Source organism: Artemia franciscana, chromosome 21 (assembly GCF_032884065.1).
Source record: "Artemia franciscana chromosome 21, ASM3288406v1, whole genome shotgun sequence".
NCBI lineage: Eukaryota > Metazoa > Arthropoda > Branchiopoda > Anostraca > Artemiidae > Artemia > Artemia franciscana.
Window position 1 is genome coordinate 14,419,153 of NC_088883.1, and position 27,419 is coordinate 14,446,571.

Consider the following 27,419-nt stretch of genomic DNA (forward strand, 5'->3'; position numbering starts at 1 on the left):
GGCTTTAGTGTCTAAGTTTATCTAGTAAACTGAGTATTTTAACCCAATTGTATTTTACCTTTCCTTTTGACAGCAGGCCTGTCATCAAATTCAGCCTTCCTTTTAACACCTAGTGCAGTTTTACTTGAACTTTGTGGCTTCTGGAACTTCGCAATATTTTCTCTATGCTGTCTTCCACTTATGTGTGCGGTCCAAAACAATTCACTATTAATCGAGATATTGCAAAGAGAGCAGCTCAATAATAGACCTCCATGAGTATACTTGGCATATGGAGAGTCAATCTTCTTTGCAGATGAACCTAATCCAAGCTTAGCCTTCATCCCAGCCATTCCAGCTGTTTTCTTCAAGGCATCTTTTTCACCTTCAAATACACAGACTATTACTTTGATTTGGCAAGATAAAAATACAATTTAAAATTATTTTCGTCAGTTCACATAAATCAGGGGGGATTGTATTTTTCAAAATCTATGGGGGAAGCAATTCTCTTGTTTTTTCAATAATAATTCCAAGAAAAGCCACTTTCAATGGATATACCCCCTCTCCCCCCCCCAAAAAAAAAATCAAATTCTGGAAGGGGCAAGACCCAATGCTAAAAAAAAATCTTTTTTGCTGACTCTTTTGTAAAATGAAATTGTTCTTTTCAGATTGTTATTTCAACAAGATTGAAAAAAAAGAAATTGAAAAATTCTAAAAATTCCCCATGTATTTCAGCCACATGTGAGGATAATTCAAACAAACATTAAATTAAACAAAACAAGTTTGTTTTTTTTAACTGGAAGTAAGGAGAAACATTAACACTTAAAACAACAAGAATTATTACATATAAGAGGGGAGTTACTCCCTCATCAATACCTTGCTCTTAGTACTTTTAAAAAAGCTTCTTATTGTTCTAGTTAAACAGCCCTTACCTTTCAGGGGTCATTCTTAAAGAATTGGGACAAAAAGCCAAACTATAGCATAAAGAACAAGACATTTAGGATGGAGCGACCCCCCTCATATATGTAATAATTCCTATTTTTTAAGTTTTAATCTTGCTCCTTACTTTCAGTTGAAAAAACTTGTATTTTTTATTCAATTTTTGATTGTTTTTTTTTTTTCAATAATTCTGGGAAATCAGCTTCCCCCTCCATTGAAAATTTCCCCCCATGGAAAGATCCTCTAGAAAATTCAACCCCAGGAAAAACTTAACCTGGACAATTACCCTTTACATCTCTACTTGTAAAATTGAGTTGGCAAAGAGAATGTAAGACGAAGTAAAAATATTGATGCATAGGAACTCTAGACAATTTCCCCCATGTAAAACTTCCCTCGAAAAGTACACCCCCCAGAAACTTCTCTCCATGGAAAATTCACCCCTCCCCCAACCAAAACATTCTAACAAATACTATGTGTAAACAATGGACAAATTTCATAACTTAAAGACCATTCCTCAAGGGTTGAAAAAGATGGCTCTCAAAATTTTGATCCAATTAAATTGGGGAGAAAAGGGCATGGGAGGGAGGCTAGCTACCCTCTAATATTTATGGTTACTTAAAAAGAGCACTAGAACTTTAATTTCACTTAAAATCAGCTCTCTCCTGATGTTATAGGACTATGGTTTCAATACAATCCCCCCTGGGGGAAAAACAAACAAATAAAAATGGATCCATGATTTTTTTTTTCTAAAAAAAAAAACAAAATTCCATATTTTTCAAATGGGAGCTTGACACCTATACAGTAGGGCTCTCTGATGTGTTAAACCTGTTGATGTGATTTTCACTAAGATTACTTGACTTTCAGGGTTTCTTTCCTCCCTTTTCCAAAAATCAGGCAAATTTTCCAAGCCTTGTAGCTTTAGATGGGTAACTTTAAACTTATCAATCTTATATGCTTAGGATAAAAATTCTATTCTTTTGATATGTCAATTGATATCAATTCTTTTTGGACATTTTTGGTTACTATTGTGCTACATTGCTCCTTAATTACAGTTTAATGCAAAGAACTGTTTTATATTTAGATATCTTTTCAAATAAGTAATTACCTTAAATTGCATTTGCCAGCAAGATAAGGTGGTAGATCAGTAATTCATTTTGACAACCATTTACAACTTTACAACAAGAATTCCATTGTAGATGAAAAAGTTCTAAGATGCACAGAATGTAATCATACATCATCAATAAGTGCACATAAACAACTAATTGCTTTTATGCACAGAAGGAGTTAAAATAAAATACCTTTGTCATGTAATGTTCTTCAAGTGTTTTCTTTGTATGATTTAGACAAATAAGGTGTTTTGAAACCTAAAAACTAAGTAAGAGCCCAGTATAGTACCAAGTCTCCTGAGATCAACAGCCTTGCATGCTCATCCTCAACCCCAATTTATTAATAGCTTCATCCCTTCTCCCCTTCTATGTAGCTCCTTTGAATCCCTCCCTATAACCTCTTCCCACCCCATTGAGAGACAGCTTACTTTTTATTTGGCCCCAGATGGATGATAAAAGACAATCCTTGGCAATGTGGCATCCTTTATTGGTAAAACTTGGCCTGGCCATCTTAATCTTTCTTTCATTATAACCCTAGAAAGTAGGACTGAGCCATATTTTGCATATAGCTTATGTTGGATATACAATCAGTCAAACAAGATAATTCCTCTGGGAAACCTCAACAAGTCTTCTTGAAACTTTGAAACACCCCGTCTTAGAGGCATATTTGATCACTTTCAGTACCATGGATTCCAATATTCTAATATTATTTTACAGACTTATTTTACTATTCTTACCAACTTTTTTCAACTGCAAATAATAAAAAACAAAACAACATGCACCTTGAATTTTCTACTTTTCACATTTTTGCTGCATCCATCTTCTTTACTGATCATACTACCCACATAAGTAAAGCTATCGAAAGTTTTCTTATTACCCAGTTTCATGCTCATTTTTTTCTAGTTCTCAGCAACTTCTTAACAATAATTTTACCCTATCATAGCACAATAAAATCTCAAAACTTTCAAGATTTAATTTTTTTTTAAGATTTTCATTTAGAACGCTCAAGTCATCTGCATAGTTTATGTCTAGGGCAGTTTTACCTTCTCTGATACCATGTTCTCCCACAGCCTAAGCAATAAGATTGGTCAGTAGGAAATAGTCAAGACTCATCTTTATTACTCACATTGGATTATTATCAATTTCTGAACTATATATTTAGTATGTGTAAAGTAATATCTTTAATATCTAGCTTACCTGCCACATGCTTCAGCAATCTCAAAAGCAAAGAAACTCAAGGAAATTTCCCTCACATAAAATTTGCTCCTCCTCTGCAGAAAATTCCCCCAAGTGGAGAACTACACCTCAGCCAACCCCCAAGATTTATGCTTCATAGGAGAATTGAGTCCATAAATATAAAAAAACATAGTAATACACTGAATTAATAAACACGAATACTAATTTTCTTTTCAATTGTAATGCTTTCCAGAATAGAGTTAATCCCATACTGACTGAAGTTGTTCTTTACCTTACATTTAAATAAATTACCTAATCAATTAATTTTGATTACATATGCAAAGGGCAGGAAAAAGAAATGGAAACCTAATTCATTTGAATATCCCCCCCCCAATAATACCATTGACAAGGAGGTTGAAGATAGCATTCCATTGACAAGGAGGTTGAAGATAGCATTTCAGACAAAGATATGCAGCTCATAGACAATTTGGATGATGAGTCTTTGCACATTGGAAGTGTCAGTGAACTTCAGACTGACAAAGTATTTTCTTCAGGAAATTTTTTGCTTGTTAGGTTTGTGGTGGGAAAGAAACCAAACTCTGCTGTTTATTCTGTTGGTGAGATTGAAGAAGTGAGTGACAGATTAGCTAAAATAAACTACCTCTGCAAATTAAATGAAAAGTTCATCTTTCCAGAATGTCCTGATTGTGCAGAAACTGATTTTGATGATATAATTATGAAGTTGCCTACTCCTTTTGCTGCAGGAGGGACAGAGCAAGCAGTCAAAGGGCTTGTATTTGGGCCTCCTACAATCTGCCTCGACTCTTATGCAAGTGAACTTGCATTTATACACCAAGAGATTTGGACACTTGAAGAGGTTAATTGTTTTTGGGTCTCACTGATAAATGACTTGATAGAAGTCATTGAAAAAATATCCTAAGAAAGATGAATATATAAGCTTTTTGTACATGTAAAAACAAAGTTTGTATCTTTAGAAGAACATCTTATAGGGGACAAAAACCTAAAATTGTACAGTTTTGCCCCCCTCTCCCCTACTAGGAAATTACTTGATATTACAATCTCAAGTGTTTGAAATGCAGTTACTAAGCTAGTCACATTTTACAATATGCAAATCATACAATCTACCTCATTAATAAGTTTAAATGTCATAAATTGTTCTATCTAGGAGCTTCCCTCTCATTTATATCCAAGTTGTAGAATTTTGGAGACTAAGTGTAAAAACAGGTCAAGAGCTGATTTAGTCTATAAACAAGTTAAATCAACAGTACAATTCTAAATAAGCTGCTTCTTGCTATCTTGAAAAAAGGTGTCATTTAGGAAAATGAAACTTTCAGTGATGAATCCAGGGCCAAAAACATACTCCAGGAAGGTACTGCCAAGCTAATATATTAACTCTATGCTACTATGTTACTCTTCTAATTTCTAAGTCTTATAAATGTGCCTAATTTACAAAGCTATTACCTAGGCTATTAGAACTTTGAGTATAGATGAATGAGCAGTCCCCCACATAAGGAGACATGTTGAGAAAACAATTCTTACTTCATAATATGCACCAAGTCCTAGTTATATATTTTGCAGCAGGAGAACCTTTATCTTAGCCTCTTTGCTATTTTTCCAGTTTTTTATAACAAATTCATGAACTTGAATTTAAGAACTTGTTGTTTGAATTTAATGAACTTGAACTTGAATTTAAGGAGCTATTTATTAGGCCTTATTGAGCCTAGCAAGGTAGCCTCCTTTGCTAGTTCGTCCGCTTTTTCATTTCCATCTATGTCAAAATGGCTTGGACAGCATTGTAATCCAACTGTTATAGCTTTTTCTTGACATTTTTTGAATCAAAGCATGTTTGAATCAAAAGCATAATAAAATGGTTTCTATTTCTTTAGAACATAAATATAAAAACACTTTGTATTAAATAGATGGCAGTAAATAAGAAGTTTCCGAGTTTTCCAATTGTGTTGCGAGAGCAACACTTTGGTTTTGTCCCGTTTTTTTTTTTTTTTTTCCTATGCCACCGATCTCAGCTTATTCCTGGAAACTGGTAAGGGTCTAACCTGTACGGTTTTTACGGAAAGTGTGGACCTTAGGCCGGATTGATGAGTTTGTCACCGAACTAAAATGTTGTCCTTAGTTTGATTTTTGATTATATTTTATTCTCAAAATATTCGTGCCATCCAATTATAATTATTTAACTCTGTCAATGGGGATTAGTAGTGATTACCTTTTCTTGGTGGTCTTGACACATTCAAAAATGCGTATAGAAGTATTTAAAATCTAAAAATTTCATCTAATAAAATACGCAAATTTAAAAATAGATATTCAGGTGCCAAAACCTACTTAGAAAAGTGGAAACTTTTTCTCCCAGTCGAGCCTAAGCCTAATTTTTTTTTCTTCGATGAGCCATTTTCATACTAAAAAGGGGAAAAATTTTTTATTCAAACACTAACCCTAGCAGAGACACTTCCTTACATTAATACATTTACAAACAAAGTAAGAAATAATTAAAAAAATACCACCGAAGTTTTCTCAAACTTTCCAGTAAGTATACAGCATACAGGCTATACTATCAATTCTGAAATTCATAAAAAAAAAAAAAAAAAATACACCCCATCTATAAAAATATGCAATTTTTAAAGCAATAATGTTCAGGTGGCAAAATTATATAGAAAAGTAGAATTTTTTTTCAAGTCTAGCTTATTTTTTATTTCTTTTTTTAAATGAGCCATCTTTATACAAACAAAAAAAAAACATTGTTAATATATGAAACCTAATTAAAACACTATCTGAATATAGTGTTGGGCGATGATTTGCTTAAAGGATACATCAAATTTTTACTTCCGATATTCGATAATCGATTTCGATATTTCCGATCACAAAGTTCAATTGCCAAAATTGTAATTAAAGAGCGTTTTGCGCAATTTTTTTTTCGAAAGTATATTAAAATACAAAAAAACTGCAACTAGGCTACATGAATCAATGTCATAATAACACAGATTTGGAAATATTCTGGCTCGGGATAAGGAAAAATAAAACTACCAGCTATTATTAGTTATCGAAAATCAGTAACATGTCAAAATTTGCGCCTGAAAATTGGTTTTGCATTCCAGTGACTAAATAAATAAAATGTTTTTTCAAGGGAAAGAAGGGAGCAAAATTAAAACTTAAGAAAACAAAATTTTTCTGTATTTGAGGGGATAACCCCTCCTCAATACTTCGCTTTTCATGCCAAAGTCTTTTGTGCTTAAAAAAAAGTTTTTGCTCTAAAGAAACGGCCCTTGTCTTTCAGGAGTCGTTCTTAAAGAATTGGGACAAAAGTAAAAAATTAGTGTAAAGAGTGAGGTATTGGGGAACGGACGTCCCCCTTCATATAGGGGGATATTTCTATCCGTTCTAAGTTTTAATATTGCTCCTCACTCTTACTTGCAAAAAATTGTTGTCTTTTCCAATTTCTGATCATTTTTCAAATAATGCCGGAGAATCTACCTCTTCCTCTATAAAAAATAACATCCCTACCAACATTACTCTTTTTAAAGTTTCCCCCACGTAAGATCCTCCTTCCCCAAGAAAATTCCATACCTGCTAAAATGTCTTGAGGACAATACCACCTGGAAAATTCTTTTTAGCCTACTTTAATTTAAAAAAAGACCTATATCTGTGGATTTTTCTCCTAGAAACTTTCCCCTCCCAAAGTCAAATGTGAAGATTCTCCTCTGGAAAACTCCCCATGGAGAATTTCTCCTGCAGAAAATCCCCCCATAGAAAAATCTCATAATTTGGACCCCTTTGAAAATTTTCCCCGGACGATTTCTCCAGAATATCTACGCAGACGAAATTGAATTGGCAAAGAGATAGTAGTCAAATATTTTTCTGATAAATTCCCCAGCGTATAGTTCCATTTAAAAGTTCCCATCCGGAGACTACCCTCCTATAGAAAATGCTCCCTTTCCAAAATATCCCCCATAGAGAATTCCCTTCCCCGATAAATGTTTGTTCTTCCCAAAAACAAATAAAATTCTTGAAGAATTGGGACAAACAGTCAAAATTTAGCGCAAAAAGAGAGGTTTTAAATACAGGGCATCCCCCCTCATATATGTAATAATTTCTTTTCGTTTCAAGTTTCAATTTCGCTCTTTAATTTAAACTGAAAAATCGTTTTTCTATCAGATCGTTTTTCAAATAATGCTGGCAAATCTGCCTCTTCTTTCCATAGAAAATCTCATCCCCATGAAAATTCCTCCTTGAAAAGTTCCTCCCGTGTAATATCCCTCTTCCCCCGCCAAAGGGGTTGAAATTTTTTGTGGATAGATCCGTGGGAGAAATTCTCCATTGGGGAATTTTAAGGGAAAAACTGTCCTTCGGGGCAAGAGAATTTTCCACAAGATGTACTTTTTTTTGGAAAAATGGGAGGGGAAAATTTACGGGAAGAATTTTCCACAGAGGGAGGATTTCTGCCATGGTTTGAACAATGATTAGAAATTAAAAGAAAGGCATGTCTTTATCAAATAAGGTAACGATATGACACTTGTTGTTTCCTCAGTTATAAATCCTATTCGGTAGAATAAGGATAGTGACACAGTTGTGTGGCTAGATAATGATCGTGCAATTATCTAAGTGAAACGATTATTTTTGTTATTTTAATATTATCATAGAAAAAAACGAACAAATAAAAGAGGATGTTTACAAAATCTGCAGACAAACAAAAATGGGCACATTGAAACTGATGACGTACTTGTCTGCAATTTATGGACGTATTTTATGGGGTATACTGACTTGTCATATATTGCTTACGCAGATGATATTTTCCTTATCAGTTAATGCAAATCTTTTTAGTCCTCCGGGTCCTCCGATGAAAAAGAAAAATTTCTGCAAGATAAACTAAGAAACAAAAATGAAAAACGCTTTCCTGAGAAAACTTCCAGGCGGTGCAACATAGATCGTCCTTACATAACCCAAGAAATTAAAGATTCAATTGGGTATAGAATTCAACTAAGAAAAGAAGGGAAAATAGGAAATACCAATATGCTGCGTAACAAAATACTTAAAATGACAAAAAAAAACTGCAGTTGAGCATTAACATAAAAAATATTGATAACCTTTTTGAATCAAAGCCTAGCATGTGGTATAAGGAAATAAAACAAATTTGTGGAAAATCCGCTAGTGGTGTTGATTTTGTTCAGATTCCAATGATGAAAAACCGGCTAGTCAGTTAAATGGGCGTTTGGCCAGAATAATCCAATCTTTGCCGCCTCTTGATGTAAATAAAATGACCCAGGAGTATCAGAAGAACCACATGATGACATACCTTTACCTATTATTTCTGAGGATAAGTTTTTAGTAAAATAAAGAAACATAAATGAACTAGTATTACTCCAATTGATATTCCGATTGGACTTATTAAAGCACTTCCTGACAAATTGACAAAGCCACTAGCGCAAATTTTTAATGGCATTTCAACTTCTTCAGTTTACCCACAGATATGGAAAATGGGATATTTTAATCCAATCCCTAAAAGAATCCTGAACTTAATTTCGACGGTGTGAGACCAATCAATGTAACCCCTTTGTTCAGCAAAATGTACGGAAGCTTTGTAGCAAATTGGCTAAAAGCTGAAGTTGAACCCCCTCTTGATCTTCATCAGTAAGGTAACAGAAAGAATACATCAACATCCCGTTATCTAGTCAGTCTTTTACATTTTATTCTTAAGCATGTTGATGAACCTGGTAAATGGCTAAACCTGATAAAAATTGATTTTAAAAAGGGTTTCGATCTGATTGATCATAATATTTTAATTTCTAAGCTTTTAATTGATTCTAGAGTGATTCCTGCTCTTGTGAAAATTATTCAGAGTTTTTTAATATAGAGTTTAGGAAATAGGTTCCAAATTTTAAAATATAATAAGTCTTTCTCTGAGCCTCAGCCAGTTTTTTGTGGTATACCTCAAGGTACCATCCTGGGTCCTATTCTTTTTCTAGCTATGATTAATAATATTACTAATGATTATGAAGTCTGTTGGAAATATGTTGATGACCTTACCCTAGGAGAAATTTGTGAAGCAAATGAATGTAGCAAAGTTCAAACTTTAATTGACTAAAGACTAAGGCTTTCGTTTCAAATATGACAGTAAATGACAGTTAAACTTTTATTTTAACAATTCATTTCTAAATTCGTTTAAACCTAATTTCCTACCAACTATCTCTGATTCTTTTAAAGTCAGTAAGATTAAACTCTTGGGAGTTATTATAACCAGTGATTAAAATGGGAAGCAAACACAACTAGTCTAGCAAAAAGGGGTAATGCTGGGCTCCAAATGCTCAAGCTTATGTCGAAACAAAGCTCCCCTCCAGATCACCTCCTCCGAATATTTACATCTTTTATTCGCCCAATTCTGGAATATTCAACTCCTGTATGGCATTTTGGGTAGACGGTTTAGCAAAGCGCCAGGCTCGAAAGAGTTCAGAAAAGAGCTCTAATAATAGTTTCGAAGCAGACAGAAATGAAGAGCTGCTGTCAAAGTTTAAAAGAGAAACCCTGGAAAAAAGAAGAGAGAAGCTCTGCATGGATTTCGGAAGAAAATCTCTGATCCATTCATTCCACAAAATCCGTTCCCCCCCTACATCCACAACAAAACAACTCCCGCGCATGGTTGCAGTGCCTGTTTACAAATTTCAGCCGGTACGGTGTGCCCACCAGCGGTTAGCAAAGAGTTTTATGCCTATTTTTGTGAAAATGTGTAACGAAAGTTAGGAGGATTGATAAGTGTTTTGTTTTCTTTGTTTTTTATGTTATTTTTTTCTTTTGCGTCGCGTTTCAATGTGACTTTACCAAAGAAATTTGTCAGTGCCATGAAAATTTTGGTGAAATTAAAATCTTATCTATCTATCTATCCGTTAAAAAGACCCAGCAACAGGAGGGGAGGGGGTAAAACTTCTAGTACCCCTGGATATGGCCTGGCATGTTAGTACCAAATTTAACCTGTCCTTCCTGGAATGCTTAGTAGCACTTAAATATTGCCAGAGTCTTATTACAGAAGCGGAGATTTTGCCCTTTCCCGTTTATTGATGAGCTTGTATTTTAAAGAACAATCGCGCATTTACTTGCCTGTAAAATAGTTCGTGGTAACGAATTGCAAGTGGTAAGGAACTGTGAATAGGCCCGATAGTAACCGACCAAAAATTTAATAACAATTAGTGCATCCAAAGATTCGGAATTTTCTGCTCATTCCAAAAATACAACATTTATAAAGTTTAATGTTGCTCATCAAAAGCTAAGAGCCTTAGAAAATTTGCCTGATTTTCCTGAAAAGGGAGAAACAGCCCCCAAAAGTTAAGTGCCGATTCAAAATTTATAAAATTATTTTAGTTTAATGTTATCAATGAAAGCTATAAGCCTGAAAAAATTTGCCAGATTTTCAAAAAAGGAAAAAACAGATGCAAAAAATTTGACTTTTTGTTCCAATTGTTTAACAAGAGCTAAGAGCTCACATGGCGCTTGTGACGAGGTCGGGAGAGTCGAGAGCCAAGAAACTATATGGCATGAGCTCTAGAAAAAATCTATGGACCAATAGATGAATTTAAAAGGAAAATCAGAGGCTTAATGCCGGTTGGGATTTAAAACAAAAGATCTGAGACACGAGATCATTCTAAATATCAAAATTCATTAAGATCCAATCACCACCTCATAAGTTAAACATACCTCATTTTTTCAATTTTTTCTCTCACTTCAGCACCCAGATGGCCGAATCGGGGAAAACGACTTTATTAAGTCAATTTGTGCAGGTACCTGACACGCATACTAGTTTGAACGTCCAGAAGCACTGAACTCACCAAAGCACTGGACCCCCCCTAACTCACCCAAGAGAACGGATCCAGTCCGGTTATGTCAATCCCGTATCTATGACATTTGCTTATTCTACCTACCAGTTTCATACCGATCTCTCCACTCAAAGCATTTTTCAAGATTTCCAGTTTCCCCCTCAAACTCTCCCCAATGGCACCCAGATTTAAAATAAGAGCTCAGAGACATGAGTTCCTTCTAAATATCAAATTTCATTAAGATCGTGTCACCCGTTCTTAAGTTAAAAATATCTCAATTTATCAAATTTATCCAAACTAACACCCCCTCCAACTCCCCCAAAGAGAGCGAACTCAGTCCGGCTATATCGATTACATATCTAGGACTTGTGCTTATTCTTCCCACCAAGTTTCATCCTGATCTCTCCACTCTAACGTTTTCCATGATTTACGCCCACCCCCCACTCCCCTCAATGACAATGGATCCGGTCAGGTTTTAAATAAGAGATCCGAGCTACGAGATCCTTTTAAATACGGAATGTCACTAAGATCCGATCACTCATTCGTAAGTTAAAAATACCTCATTTTTTTATTTTTCAGAATTAACCCTCCCCCCGACTCCCATACAGAGAGCGGATCCTGTCCGGTTATGTCAATCATGTATGTAGGACTTGTGCTTGTTTTTCCCACCAAGTTTCATCCCAATCCCTCCACTCTAAGCGTTTTCCAAGATTTTAGGTTTCTCCCTCCAATTCCCCCAATGTCACCGGATGGGGTCAGAATTTGAAATAAGAGCTCCGAGACACGATACTCATCTAAATATCAAATTTCACTAAGATCCGATCACCAGTTCGTAAGTTAAAAATAATTAATTTTTTCTATTTTTTTTCGAATTAACCGTCCCCCTAATCCTCCCCCCAAGATTTTCAAATCGCAAAAATGACTATTTCTAATTTAATGTAGTCTGGTCACTGATACGCCTTCCAAATTTCATCGTCTTAGCTTATCTAGAAGTGCCTAAACTAGCAAAACTGGGACCAACAGACAGACCGACAGACTGACTGTAACATGAGAAGGACATGAAAAGGACAAGGAACTTCAATCCTTCCATTCATTGGTTGCCGATCTATCCATTCACTAGACAGAACTATAATATAACTCAGACTTTTTCTTAGAGAAGAAAAATTGCTTTAAAAAGCAATTTTTGACCAACTCGCAACGTATTTTCAAACTTCATTTCCGCTCAAAGAGTATGGGTAACTGATAAGAGTTGAAACTCTCACTAGTCCCCCCCCAAAAAAAAACACCAACGACATCTACCACCTGGCAAAATTACAAGACTAGGCAAAATTACAAGACAGGTTCCGATTTATTTCTGATTTCTTTAATAGCCAGGTATTCCTTCGATATTTTGAATAGAAATTCGTGCATTCTGAACTTATTGAGCCTAGCAAGGTAGCCTCCTTTGCTAGTTCGTCCGCTTTTTCATTTCCATCTATGTCAAAATGGCTTGGACAGCATTGTAATCCAACTGTTATAGCTTTTTCTTGACATTTTTTGAATCAAAGTATGTTTGAATCAAAAGCATAATAAAATGGTTTCTATTTCTTTAGATCATAAATATAAAAACACTTTGTATTAAATAGATGGCAGTAAATAAGAAGTTTCCGAGTTTTCCAATTGTGTTGCGAGAGCAACACTTTGGTTTTGTCCCGGTTTTTTTTTTTTTTTTTCCTATGCCACCGATCTCAGCTTATTCCTGGAAACTGGTAAGGGTCTAACCTGTACGGTTTTTACGGAAAGTGTGGACATCAGGCCGGATTGATGAGTTTGTCACCGAACTAAAATGTTGTCCTTAGTTTGATTTTTGATTATATTTTATTCTCAAAATATTCGTGCCATCCAATTATAATTATTTAACTCTGTCAATGGGGATTAGTAGTGATTACCTTTTCTTGGTGGTCTTGACACATTCAAAAATGCGTATAGAAGTATTTAAAATCTAAAAATTTCATCTTATAAAATACGCAAATTTAAAAATAGATATTCAGGTGCCAAAACCTACTTAGAAAAGTGGAAACTTTTTCTCCCAGTCGAGCCTAAGCCTAATTTTTTTTTCTTCGATGAGCCATTTTCATACTAAAAAGGGGAAAATTTTTTTATTCAAACACTAACCCTAGCAGAGACACTTCCTTACATTAATACATTTACAAACAAAGTAAGAAATAATTAAAAAAATACCACCGAAGTTTTCTCAAACTTTCCAGTAAGTATACAGCATACAGGCTATACTATTTCTTGGAAAAAATGGAGATCCGTAAAAACCTTCAGATACGCTGGCAGTGGCAGTTCTGGCCACTCTTGGGCCCATGGCATTTTCAGGATAAATTTTAACAAAATTGTTATTTATTAACAAAATTATTTACATTTTGTTAACTAATTCATAATTTATTTTAAAATTTATTATTTGTATTTTTCATTTATGACTAATTTAATTATGTTGATTATTATTTACTTATTTTTACTAATTAATATAATTTATTAACTGCGCAAATCTACTTTAATAATGACATTTCAAAAATTACAAATTGACTATAACAGTTAGATTATTTGCTTGAAGTTTTGCACCCCTAAAATTTTGTGCTCGGGGAGAGTCCCCTCTGTCCCTCCTCTAAAACCACTTTAGCCCACTGGGGAAGGGGGGGGGGGTTCGGCCATAAATTTACCCTGAGTAGCTTGGATTATCTTTCTTCACGCAGGTTTGAACAAATATAGAACTTACATTGACAAATCAATACCTGGTGTAGTAATCCCCTAAGGAATTTGTGACATTTGTCACATGGGGTTAGTTCATCAAAAGTTGTTTCCTGGAGACGGTGCTGCGAAGCGGGCACCAGCAGGGTATCAGGTACTTCCTCAGACTTCTCTTTCTTCGCCTGATCACACAATTCTTCTGCACAAGCTAGTATCGAACGCTGTACAAATTCGTCACGAATTCCAAGAGCCTAAAATAAAAGAGGTGACTAAAGACTGAGATTGAAATTAATCTATTCAAAAACAGGATGTCAATTCATCGGGCAAGGATTTTTTCCTGTTTCTTTTTTCTTAATGTAGATAACAAAAAGCTATTTTTCCAAACCTAGGAAGGGCAATGTTTCTAGTTTTTCAGTGAAAACACGAAAAAGGATACTTTTGAAATGTAGAAAGTCAGGGTAGTGGACGGGGGGGGATGCAGTAAAACTAGAAACAACTCTGAAAACAGATAAACAGAAATTTCGCGAATATAATACAAGAATTTTGTTAATATAGTATTTTACTAATTAATTAACAATTTATTTCATTTTATTTTATTAACTGCACCCTGTACTTTATTAATAAATTTTCAAAAATTACAGAACGATTATCACCGTTAGATTATTTTTTTGAAATTTTGCACCCCTAAATATCTGTACACAGGGCAAGCACCCCCTCTGCCTACTGGGGAGAGAATTGGGTGAAATAGATTGTGATGGTTTTAATTAAGTGTATTTAAGGTTATGAAACTTTATAATATATTTAAGATTTTAGTTCTTTAATTTTTCAGTTTTAACACACATTCACAATTTACAACAACAGAAGACAGGATAAACTGAAGGGTTTTTGCTTAGAACAAGATGGAGACGTACAATAAGTAAAGAGACGTGATTACCACTAAACTATTGAAACACATGAATAAATTACACATGATGTGTTCATGAAACACATGAACACAAAAATTACAATTCAAGCGCAGCAATACTCAAACTTGATGTAATTATAACAGCCTAGCCCATCTTTAAAATATTCAAGAAAATCATTTTGCTTACCCGAAACATGATTGCCACTATCTATATAATATGATTAATATTATAAAGAATTAGCTGTAATGCGTAAATAGTGAAATATTAACAACAATAGCTAAAGTCAATTTAGAAAATCAAACTCAAAAGATGTGAAAGAGATATGGAGAAATAGAAGAGGTAAAGAGGAGAAAATAGTTACTTCAAATGCAACAAATAAACTCGCCTTTTAAAAGTATCTAGTGCTAGACAGCCTATGTACTGACAATTGATTCGTAAGGTAAAAAATCGCTTTCCAGACATTTTTTTTAAGTTCAAAGAAAGTTGTCAGACTAGTAAACTGAACTTGCTGGAATTAGATCAAATATCAAATTTTGATAATCTGTAAAAGCTTAATTCAACTAGCTCAGCCACTTATCTTTAAAACATTTAAGAAATTCTATTTAGAAAGCACAATTTTACTATAAAAGCTATTGTCTCTATCAGTTTTATATATTAAAAACACATATATTTTATACTTACAGCCCCCTGCCAGAAACCCAAAAAATGCGCTCTTTGCAAATCAGACAGTCACCCATGTTACAGTTACAAATGCCCTATTGCACTGGCTCTGCTGAAAGGTAAATCTAGGTCAAAATGAGATTCAGATGCTAAATTTTGTCATGGAACATTAATGGAAAAGTTACGGATCGAATCCCAATTCTTTCACAGTTCTTGCAGCCCCATGACCTAGCTCTGATTCAGGAGTATTTCCTGTTGGAAGACTGCCAAAGCCTCTTACCACTTTTTTAATTTTTATCTCCTGTTTCGTGGTGCAGTTGTGAGACTGCAAATCTGTGACATTAAATCTGTTTCTTGACAAAAACAACATCCATCTTCATATACAAGATGAAGAATGACGTCATAATCGGAGCTACAACTATATATGACGGTAAAGGTAAAAACTATGATAATGACATCAGTATTTAATGACGTCATCCCGCCAATAAAAACAAGAACTGCAAATGCGTCAGTATCATTTGATTATCAAAATCGTTAAAGTGAACATGTCAGAAAAAAAGAGTGAAATTTTCAATAGATTTTATTCTACAATTTTCAATAGAATTTTCATACAACAAGCACATGAACGAATCCCAACATGCGACAACATGCATCAGAACGAATCCCAACATGCAACAACAAGCATCAGAACGAATCCCAATATAGGACAAGCATCAGAACGAACCCCAAGATACGACAACAAGCATCAGAAAGAATTCCAACATACATCAGAACGAATCCCAACATGCAACAACAAGCATCAGAAAGAATCCCAACATACAACCAATTCAACTACGCATCAGAACGAATCCCTACATACGACATCAGGCATCAGAAGAAATCCCAACATACGACAACATACGACAACAAGCATCAGAACAAATCCCAACATACGACAACAAGCATCAGAACAAATCCCAACAATACGCATACGTATTAGAAAGAGTGGAATTTTCAATGGATTTTTTTCTAGACTTTTCAAACGACAACAAGCATCAGAACAAATCGTAAGGGAAGAAACCTTCTGCCATCTTGAAGCACAACGGAGAAAAATGAATATTATTGTAAAAAATTTACCGGAACAAGAAGGAGTTGATGATGTAACTCAAGTGAAGCAAATAATTCAAAACCAGCTTCAACTTCCAGTGCCAACAATATTAAAGGCAACCAGGCTGGGGGAGAAAAAACCAACCACTCAGAACTCTGTTTCAAGATACCAGCCCCTTCTAATTCAGCTGCCAGAATCAGAAATTGCTCTGAAAAGACAGATTGTGCAAATGTCTTATGTGAAAAGAAAAAGCCTACAAACATTCTTTCGCAATGATGTACCCAAACGGTTTAGAACAGCTGGTAGTTCTTATGCAATTATGTACCAAAACGGTGTAGAACAGCTGGTAGTATTAGTGAACCTCTCTCAAGAGTACCAAAAAACTAATTGAGCAAAGACTATGAGCAGCAGCTCTATTGCTGACAAACGGAAAGTAAACCCGGCTAAGAAAGTGTTTGCCAATAACCCTGGTACGATACGTCACTCCTACTCATTTCCTAGAATCCTTCTTGCGAATGTAAGGTCACTAGTAAATAAAACGGAGGAACTACAAATTATTCTTGGCAAATACCAGATTGATATTGCTTGCCCTACAGAAACATGGTCTGCTACAGAAGATTCTTGCTCGATTCCTAATTATGACTCCCATTTTAAGCCCAGATTGGACAAAGATGGTATTCCTCTATCTCATGGTGGAGGAGTTGCTTTTTTTTGTAAGTGTACCCTCCCAAATCGGATTCTATCATTTTCTGAAATAGAGAACAACTCCAAAACTGAAGTTTTGTGGCTCTGGACCAGACCCAAATACCTCTCAAAAGAAGTATCTTGCATGATTTTTGGCATTATTTATTACCCTCCCCGTAGTGGATTTAAGAAGGAGCTGACGGCATATCTGCAACTTTATCCTGACAGAATTCGCCGCAAATACCCCTATGCTTCAATTACATTATGTGGTGATTTTAATGAGCTAGACCAAAAGTGACTTAGCGCTGCTCTTAGTCTTGACTAGGTAGTCAAGTCACCTACACGTAGTGATAAAACCCTAGACTTGATTTTTACCAACGTTGAAGATTACTACTGTGCGCCGAAAATAGCCCCTCCATTAAGGGCAAGTGACCATGTATGCATCTTTTGGACCCCTTTATCATCCTTTCCCCCTAAACCATTGATCACTTATTCATATAGACCCATTACCGACGAGAAGATTGCCCATTTCAAAGTAAAACTTAGCTCCAAATCCTGGGCCAATATCCTATGTCTTACCAATGATGATGAAATGGCTTCTAAGTTTTCAGCTGAACCATGGATAAATAAAAAAAATTTGTGCCTAATATATGAACTTGATAGACTCTTTAAGGAAGGATTTTTCCAGGAATCTCAAAAACTTCGAAACATTGTTATTAGTGAAATTCGTAAAGCAAGAAAAGAGCATGGTGCTCACGTGCTCAATAAGTTACTGTATTCGAACCCTAAGAATTTCCACAAATGTACCCAAGATCTCATGGGAAAGGTCTCTTCTAAGTTTCTCTTACTGGATAGTAATGGCAACCCGGTGAGTGCAGACATCATGAACGATTATTTTACTTCAACTTGTAAAACTCACCCGCCACTCCAAAATATGCCGGCCAACAGTGCAGTGAGTGACATTCCTGTGATTGGAATACATCAGACCCAGCTTAAACTCGAAAATCATGATACAAATATGTCAGTTTACCCAGGTGATATCCCTACCAAATTGATTGTGAAATGTGCCCATTATTTAAGCGTACCTCTAACTGCAATTTTTAACCAATGTTTTGTAGATGGTATTTCTCCATTGTGTTTTATACGAGCTTTTATATTACCTATACCAAAAAACAAGACCCCAAAAGTCCCCTCTGACTTAAGACCAATATCAAAAACCTCTATTTTCTCTAAAATTTTTGAAAGTTTTATTTACAATTTCCTCTTTGATGATATTCAAGATAAAATTAACCTAAATCGATAATAGAAGCTGTTTTTGCTGATATTAGTAAAGCCTTTGACAACTTGGATCATCAGACAGTTATTGATAATGCAAGGGCTTTAGGTGTCAGTGATTTTGTTTTACGTGTAGTAGCTAGTTTTTTATCTGGTCGTGAGCAAATGTGTAGTCCTCCCTAACGGAGATTCATCAGGTTTTACCTCGATATCCTGTGGAGCACCCCAAGGGACTAAATTGGGTCCTTTAGCATTCTTAATTGTTTTTAACAATGTTTTACCAAACTTTGACAAAACTTTTAAATTTGCGGATGATTTGACATTACCTAACCTTTGTCAAACCTCAAACACTTTGGGCGTTAAACTTGACTCACTCATTAACAACTTAAAGAATGATCTTGCCAATGTTAAACTCAATCTGAGCATACTGAAAAGCAGTTTAATGTTATTCTCCTTTTTAAAAAATATACCCCCAATCAATAATTACCTTTGCATCCCAAACTTAAACAAGGTTAAGCTACTTAGTGTGCACTTGGACAATGACCTTAAATGGAAATCTCACTCTTTTCACTTATTTAAAACATGTGGTTTTCTACTTAGATCTTTCTCCCTTCTTAAACGGTTCTCCATATCAATCCAGAACCTTAAAATAATTTATTGTTCTTATATAAGACCTTGTCTTGAACATGCTTGCCCTGTCTGGCACCTTGGACTTACCAAATCTTTTTTTTTCTTTGAATTTAGCACAGCCTCGCAAGCTTCGCTTATGTTGTGCTATTGATTAAGAAATTTTTTTTTTTTCTAATAAAATTGTTCTACTACTAAGTTCTTTCGTATCTTCGACTTTTTTTTTATAGCTGCGATCAGGTTTCAAAAGATTAGTTTAAAAATTGAGTCTAGAATGTTTGAATAAATACAGTTTTCTCCATAAGATAATTATTTTGCAAAAATACATAATGAGAGAAATAATTATTTCCACTTATTTTCGAAAATGGAAAAATTATTGGACCACTTCACTAGGAATTGGCTACAAAATCTAAACTGTACACCAGACATTCCAGAAAACTTCCTTTTGCGTCACTAGTAGTGTTACCCCTTATGACACAGGGTTAAATATTGCTTGCCGGATGAACTTTCTTTGATATTTTAAAGGGAGTAGTACAGTCGGATGAATGAAACTTCAGGAATCAGCTCAAATATTAAATCCTGGTATCTCTGAAGATTTCATTGACCACGCTCAACTGCCTATCTCTAAAATACGTTAAAAAATTACAATATCCAGTTGAAATTTACGGTGACCTTCGAAAATAGGCAAATTGTGATAAATCTATTCTGAATTTTGAATAAAGACTATATAAAATTGTGCATTAGGAGACCTGCTAAAAGGGGCTTCATCTTACGTATCGGAAAAAATCTGCCCAGTTTCATTAAATTTCATAGGAATATTTGAAATTTTGTGTCTACAATTATCCGTTCTTCCACTAAACTATGAACAAAATGACAATTTGTAGAGTTATCAAATTACAAAATCTAATATATCTTCTTCTTGATCAGCGTTATCAAATAGAGAACTAAGATAGTTTTTCCAGTATTTCTATCAATTTATGGGTGGTAGGCCTAATTGTAAATTAATGCGTTTTTAGATATAAAGTGTGCTTCAATAATCATTATTTCAGAGACATTTCTAAAGTGGTGTGTTAAAATTTCAGGTTTGTTTTTGCAATAGGGTATCTGAAAATTACTTTTGTTTTCATTAATAAAACCTAGGATTTTTTTTTCTGTTAAGCAAATTGTTAAAAGTAAATCGATTGTATTGATGTCTAGCTGTGTTGCGGGAAAAAAAAAACTTCGGTTTCACCTTTTTTTCTGCTGCCAATTTCAGTCTAATGAGAGAACGTGGAAAAGCTCGAACCTTAGCATAGTTATGATCTCGTACCAGATTGATGAATACGACGTACAATTTGGAAAGCCCCGCGTAATTCTTAACTTGGGCGAGAAAGAGACTTACAATTCCACGAAAAAGACTTACAATCCAACAAAAGAAGCAGTTTGCCATAGGTTTCAAAGTTTCTATATGATTTTGAGTTCGCTTAATTTTTTACGACCTATAGATCACCGTTTGTAGACAAATCTGAAGCGACGGTTTTTCGGCATTTCTAAAATAATAGACAACGCAATACATACTTTTTGTGATCAAATGTACCCTAAAATTTTGCCACACTGCGTACTTCAAAAGTTGTTAAAGATAAATTGGCCAGGATTCATAAATGTCGTTATGAGAATCCAACGAACTTCAACTAGCAATCAAAGATTTTCGGTACTAGTAAGCAGTGTCATACGGGAAAAATGTAGTAGATTATCGGGATTGCAACTACAAAGAATAGACCTGTCATAATATACATATAAACTTTGTAGGCTACCACTTTATGGTAACTCAGTAGAGCCAAAAATAACTTACTCAACAACGAGTAGCTTTGACCGTCTCAAGTAACCACTGAAAGTGACACCGACATGCTTAAGTTTCGATCCAGGAAAACTTTCACCCTCTTAATGATTACGAATGAAGACTATAGGCGTAGTGGGGTATTAGGTAACGACGGAGTTAAAAAACAACAAACTCAGCTTTGGGTTGATAGAAACATAGGTCGATGTCTGCGTGACTCTAGGTTAGAACCTAGACCCTAGAGTTCTAGGTTAGAACTAGATGGTCAATATGCCAGATTTCAGAGCGCGTCATCAGTGTAACAAAATAAAACCATATCAGTACAATCCATGGGAAAACTACGAAATACATGTCTTGTTACAATAAACAAGACTTCTATCATATAGTTTTTGGTTTTGGTTTTGTAGAATAGCTCCTTAGAGATAGTTGTGATGATATTGAGCCCAGAAGTCCTAGTGAAAAAAAGAAAGATATCACGGTAATCTTCTTTATGCATAAGCTTGTCATTTAGAGAATATCCTTAAGGAAGTAAAAAGTTACAATCGATCAAACCCTCTAGCACTGAAATCTTTAAACTTATTGGTTTGCATCTATTTGGCCTCTGAATGGTAAGTTTAAAATTAAAAAAAGAAAAAAAAAAGAGAAAAAGCTACAAGACAAAGCTTCAGCAACTCTTCTTAGAAAAAAATATAGACAAATCTTTGCGGTTACTAAACATCATGCATAGAAAGCGGAATGTACTCCGGAAGAGGAAGCTATTCTTTTTCTTCGAATACATCTATTACTTTAGTACTTTCAAATCATTTCTAAGTGAAATACGGGTTTCCTAATCAAACAGTTCGTGGTAACGAACTGTAGTAAGGAGCGACCAATTTTTGCATCAAAAGAATCGCATTCTTACGCTAATTTTAAATATATAAGTTTCTTCAAGTTTATTTTTACCCATCAAAAGTTACAAGCCTAAGAAAGTTTGCCTTATTTTAGAAAATAGGGGAAAACACCCCCTAAAAGTTAAAGAATCTTAACAAAAATACCACCATGAGATTCAGCGTATCAGAGAACCCTACTGTAAAAGTTACAAGCTCCTATTTACAAAAATTTGGAATTTTGTATTTTTTGCAAAAAGGTAGAGCAAGGAAGCCTGTTTATTTATTTTTTTGTTTTTTCTTTTCCCCAGGGGTGATCGTATCGACCCAGTGGTCCTAGAATGTCAAAACAGGGCTCATTCCACCGGAAATGAAAAGTTCTGGTGGCCTTTTTAAGTGACCAAAAATATTGGAGGGCACCTAAGACCTCTTCCACGTTTATTTTTTCCCCAAAATTACTGTATCAAAATTTTTAGATAGCCATTTTTTTCAGCATGGTCGAAAAACCTAATACTTATATCTTTGGGGACGACTGACTCCCCCACAGTCCCCTAGGGAGGGACTGCAAGTTACAAACTTTGACGATTGTTTAAATAAAGTAATGGTTATTGGGACGTGTACAGACGATTTCAGGGAGACTTTTTTACGTTAAAGGGGGTCGGGGGAGGGGGTTACGTGGGAGGATTGTTCCATGGAAGAATGTATCATGAAGGAAGAAAATTTCCATGAAGGGGCCGCAGGATTTTCTAGTATTATCTATAAGAACAATGGGAAAATAAATAAAAAAAGTTCTTTTCTGGTGGAAGTATGGAGCAGCATTAGAACCTAAAACGAACAGAAATTATTACGTATATAAAAAGGTTCGTCTCCTCCACAATACCTCACTCTTTAGACTAAAGTATTTTTAGTAATTTCAACTATTCATTCAACGGTCTTTGTGATTCATGGGTCATTCTTAAAGAATTGGGACCAAATGGAAGCTTCAATGTAAATAGTGACGAGGGGAGAACCCCCTCGTATACGTAATAAAAATACATAGATATAGAATTTCGTTACGTAAGTTAATTCGTAAGTTACGTATATTTATTACTAATAAAAACCTTCGTAAAAAATAAAAAGTTCTAGTTGCCTTTTTAAGTAGCCAAAAATTGGAGTGCAACTAGACCTCCTCCCCCACCTTTTTTTCAAAATCGTCCGGTCAAAACTATAAGAAAGCCATTTAGCTAAAGATAAATAAATTAATAGACAAATTTCGTTTTAATTATTCATGTGCGGTGAGCCAAAATCAAAAGATGTATTAATTCAAAAACGCTCAGAAATTAAATGAAAAAAAAACAAGTTTTTTAAGGGCAAGTAAGGAGCAACATTAAAACTTAAAACGAACAGAAATTATTCCGTTGATGAAAGGGGTTGTCCCCTCCTCAACGCCTCGCTCTTTACGCTAAAGTTTTTTGTTTTTTTTTTTAAAGTAAAGTTGTTAGAAAGAGTCAAACTTTAGTGTAAAGAGCGAGGAATTGAGGAGGTGACAACCCTTTTCATAAACGGAATAATTTCTGTCCGTTTTAAGTTTTAAGGTCGCTCCTTACTTGCAGTTAAAAATCTTGTTTTTTTTTCATTTAATATGGAATAGGGCAGACTAACACCTGCGACATTCCCAGAATGCAAGAACACGTGTCTCATAAATTTGATACAACCTAGTTATTTCCCCTCTTTAGCCCATTTTTTTCCATCAATTTTCTTGAACAATTTTCTAAAGTGATTACATTTTTGGAAGCGTATCTTTCTCCTTAATATTCCTGAAGCGAAATACTTATCAAGGGAGCGGTAAATAAACTTCAAAAAAATAGCATCATCCATTTTTTTAACATTCATTCTATCTAAAGAGCCTAATTCTGGATTTATCTTCCCACCTTAATTTGACAGGTGAGACTAGACTATCCAGAGGAGATTGAGAGATCGAGAGGGGAGACTATCTAGGATTTCCACCTTCATCTATGTTCTTCAATATAAAAAATGTACCCTGGTAGATTTTATTAAAAAATTTGGAAAATTGACTTAAAGAAATGATTTTATATGTTAAAGTCAAAACATATTATTCGCTACTGTTGGTACTATTAAGTTAACTCTTGTTTTTAGGGATAATTTTTAAGACTGTAATTAAATATCAATCGGGTGTTTTTACGCAAAAATCCAAAGAAATGTAAAAAGTGAACTTTGTCAACTGGGTTTACGAAGTACCAAATTAAAATGATCATTAGCAAAAACAGAGAAACAGAATAATATAGCCAATATTAGTGCATTTAAGTTCAACTCTTCGGATTGGGGTCAGAATATAGACATACTTAAGTCCAACCTTATGGTGAGGGTCAGGAGAAATACGAGAGACTCCCATTTTCAATTCTTCCATGGGGATCTTCGAATATGTGTGTGGGGGGGGGGGGTGAGGGATTCTCCCTTGGCCGCAACGCTCCTGTGTGCTGCTATGATAGCCAAGCTGTCATACCTGGTACCTATTTTTTAGAAAAGCAAATTTTTTTAAAATGGTTTTGAGACACAAAATTTTCTACGTAAAGCATAGTCCAAGAAACAAGTGTTAGAAATGAAAACATTCTTCCCAAGGTTCAGTTAATCCTGACCCTTGCCTTGCATAATATTTATAAGCTAAGTATTGAAAATAAGAAGAAACATACATCTTATTTAAAACTCTGCATATAATTTTGGATCCTTTTTAGTCTCATTCCTTTATCAAACACTAACGCTCCAAATGAAAATGAAGAGCTTTGCTATGTTTGACGCTAAGAGCCTGTCCCAATTGTTTTCTTTGTTTCAATTTATTGCTTTTTACAAATGCCGAAATGTCCGTCTTATTTCTTGGTAGGAAAGCCAAATTTGAACGCAAAATGGTCAGAAACAACTAACAACACACTACCATATCTTTAAGAAACAGTTTTGAAGTGCTTAGTGAAATAGAAAAAGATTATCCAAGTCACGTTAAAACCATGACTTTTGTTCAGTGAAGTTGACATACATAATTGACAGTTTTAAAGTTGCTAAGACCCTAACTCTAAAAAAATACCTCCAATGTCTAACACAAGTACGATGTAAAATTCTAAACAGAGAGGAAGACAAAGTTCATGCAGGAGCGAGCAGGACAGCAATAAGACAGAAATCCCCATTGGCCAAGAAAGCTTCATTTTTCGTCTCAAAAGCTTGTCTTGCAACAATTTTAAATTGTCAGATTTAGTCACAATCTTATAAGGGATATAACAAATTCATATGCATAGCAAATATTTTAAAACTGCAGTTGTATGGATCTACAAGCCACCAAATTAATCTGACCTCAGTAGTAGAAATGACTAATATAAAATAAAATTACGAGTTTCCAAACTGCGAAACGTTGTTTTTAAGCTTCTTGCAATGGACTTTCTGCATCCAACAGCAATCTTCCCGTTCCTCCTGTTTCTCCGTCAATTTCCAAGGAATCTACTGCATTCTTTTTTTCTTGTATGGATTTTGTCTTCTGTGGCGTGACAGATATTTTGAACGGAGAAACACTATTTCAAATGCACTGACAGATTAGGTAATTACAAATCTGATCTTACTAAAACATACCTATCTTGGGGATTGATGGCAAATATGGCAAACACAGTAAAAGTTTCACGTTTGACACAGTTACAAAACTGTCATTTCAAAACAACGGACCAAACCAGAAATTTTTATGGCAAAATTCACAGCTAAAGCCGGAAAATTTCTTTATTTTATTGTTGAGATTTCACCATCACCAAAGATTGAAATTTCGAATTCTATTGGTGATTCTTCTTCCTTAAAAAGTTGATGGTTTTAAAGTTCTTGAGCAGATATCATCTGATATTTGGCTTATCCTTAAAAATATAAGAGAGTGTCCTAACAGCAGGCGTGACTGATTTTGATGGAAGAAATAGTAAATACTAGAGGCAAGCTATATCAATTGCAACACATGCGAAAAATTTCTAGAGGAAGTGAGGTACTTTTTTTTTAAATACTCCAAAATATAATAAAAACATTAAAAGGCAAGACTTACAATCTGAAACTGCAATATGTGCAGGATGTTTTAAAAGTAGAGACAACGATCTAACACTATTATCATGTTTATGTTACTTCTACAGCTATACTAGCTTAATTTTAACGATTTCAATATAACTTACCTAGCGCGGGCATAGATGTCGTTGGTAGCTTACTATCGTGCACTGCAGTTGGCTTATTTTTCAAAATAGATTTTGGTTTCACAAAAGATGACGCCGGTTTTGCCCTTGAGTCAGATTTATCAAAGAAATCTTCGGGTAAAGTTTCCGAAAAATACAAAGAGAAATGTAAGAATAGGATATAAAGAGCAATAGAAAAATGCTGCATAGAGTTCATTCCAGCTCACCCCTGCAAAAAGAAATTTTTTTTTTTTTCATTGTCTACAGATAAGATCAGAGATAAATTTCATATTTAATAAAAGACAAACTACACTTGAGTACAAACCAAAGTTGCTCCCATATATTGCTGAGAATTATTTTTGAAAGTTTTCATAACATAACCAAGCCTCTACCTTTTTTTTAGTAAGGTTTAAATTAAACAGTTTTATTTGAACATAAACTAGACCTACGTTGCCTGGGCAACGTGAAGTGTTGCGGCAACCTTTGTCCGGCTTCGCCGATAAAAAAGTTGCGAGAGCAACACTTTGGTTTTGTTTCTTCGCTATCGGTTAAATTCTGAAGTTGTCAAAACTATCAAAGCATTCAAAACGGCATATTCAAAGCAGAACACAATCAGTTATCACATGATCAAGTTCTTCAGCGTTGAAAAAATAACAGCAAAAGAATATCGGAAGAAGGGACTAAATTGAGTTTGCAGCCAGTTGAACTTTATCCTTTTCAATCGTAGACATCGTGACCGATGGAAACTTGGAACATTATCTTATATAATCTAGTTGGTATTATAAAGCTATTCGTGACTTTTCAGGATCAAATACCATAGATGTGCACCAATTTGCACAAATTTTTAGCCTCTGATGAACCTCCTCTAGCAACCGATTCTTACTTACAAGTCCCTCTCCCATGATATACATCCAAGTTCACCGGAAACAAATAAAGGGTACACCAACTAGCAAAAGTTGCAAACCCCTTGTCGCTGAAGTCATTGTAGCCTAACAGCCAATTATTACTTACAACTCCCCTACATGTCTTACAATCGGGAACCAAGTTGTTCTTATCCTCAATTACACCAGAAACAGATAATAGGTACACCAATCAGCAAAAGTTGCAAACCCCTCATTGCCAAAGATGATTATAAGCTAATAATCGACTGTTGCTTGGAAGTCCCCTACATATCTCACAATTGGTATCGGCCTATTTTTGGTTCAAGTGTGTACCTTACCACTGAAGTTGTCAACCCCTTGAAACTTTCAAACTGGTGTATGTCATGAAGGAATTTTTGTAACAAAAAATGGATGACATATACTTTGATCAACTCATCAACGTCTATCGATTGTCATTGAAAAAAAAAATTCTATCTGTCTTAGTTCAAAAGTTGACTTTTTTGCCGGATGCCAACTTTCTAACACCACCACTTAGAAAGGAGCAAAGGATAAGCTCTAATTTCTTTAGCAATGAGAGAACTTTTAAAGTTTAAGAGGTATATCTGATACCATTTCTCTATGGCAATCCCAAGTAGAAAAAAAAGAATGGTAAAGTCAGCTGAAATCACGAACAGA

General features: G+C 34.8%; 1 protein-coding gene across 8 annotated transcripts in view; it reads right to left on the minus strand.

Annotated features, from left to right (window-relative positions):
* LOC136040577 (uncharacterized) overlaps nt 1–27,419 on the minus strand; it is a 53,223-nt gene that overhangs the window by 15,202 nt on the left and 10,602 nt on the right. For 7 of the 8 annotated variants that reach the window (XM_065724816.1, XM_065724818.1, XM_065724819.1 and 4 more), the window contains 4 exons: nt 25,867–26,010; nt 16,444–16,622; nt 13,791–14,013; nt 59–361 (listed from right to left, as the gene is read on the minus strand). In XM_065724816.1, the coding sequence (XP_065580888.1) occupies nt 59–361; nt 13,791–14,013; nt 16,444–16,622; nt 25,867–26,010 (849 nt within the window). The remainder of the gene's footprint in view (nt 1–58; nt 362–13,790; nt 14,014–16,443; nt 16,623–25,866; nt 26,011–27,419) is intronic. The other variant, XM_065724817.1, reaches the window with a different exon arrangement.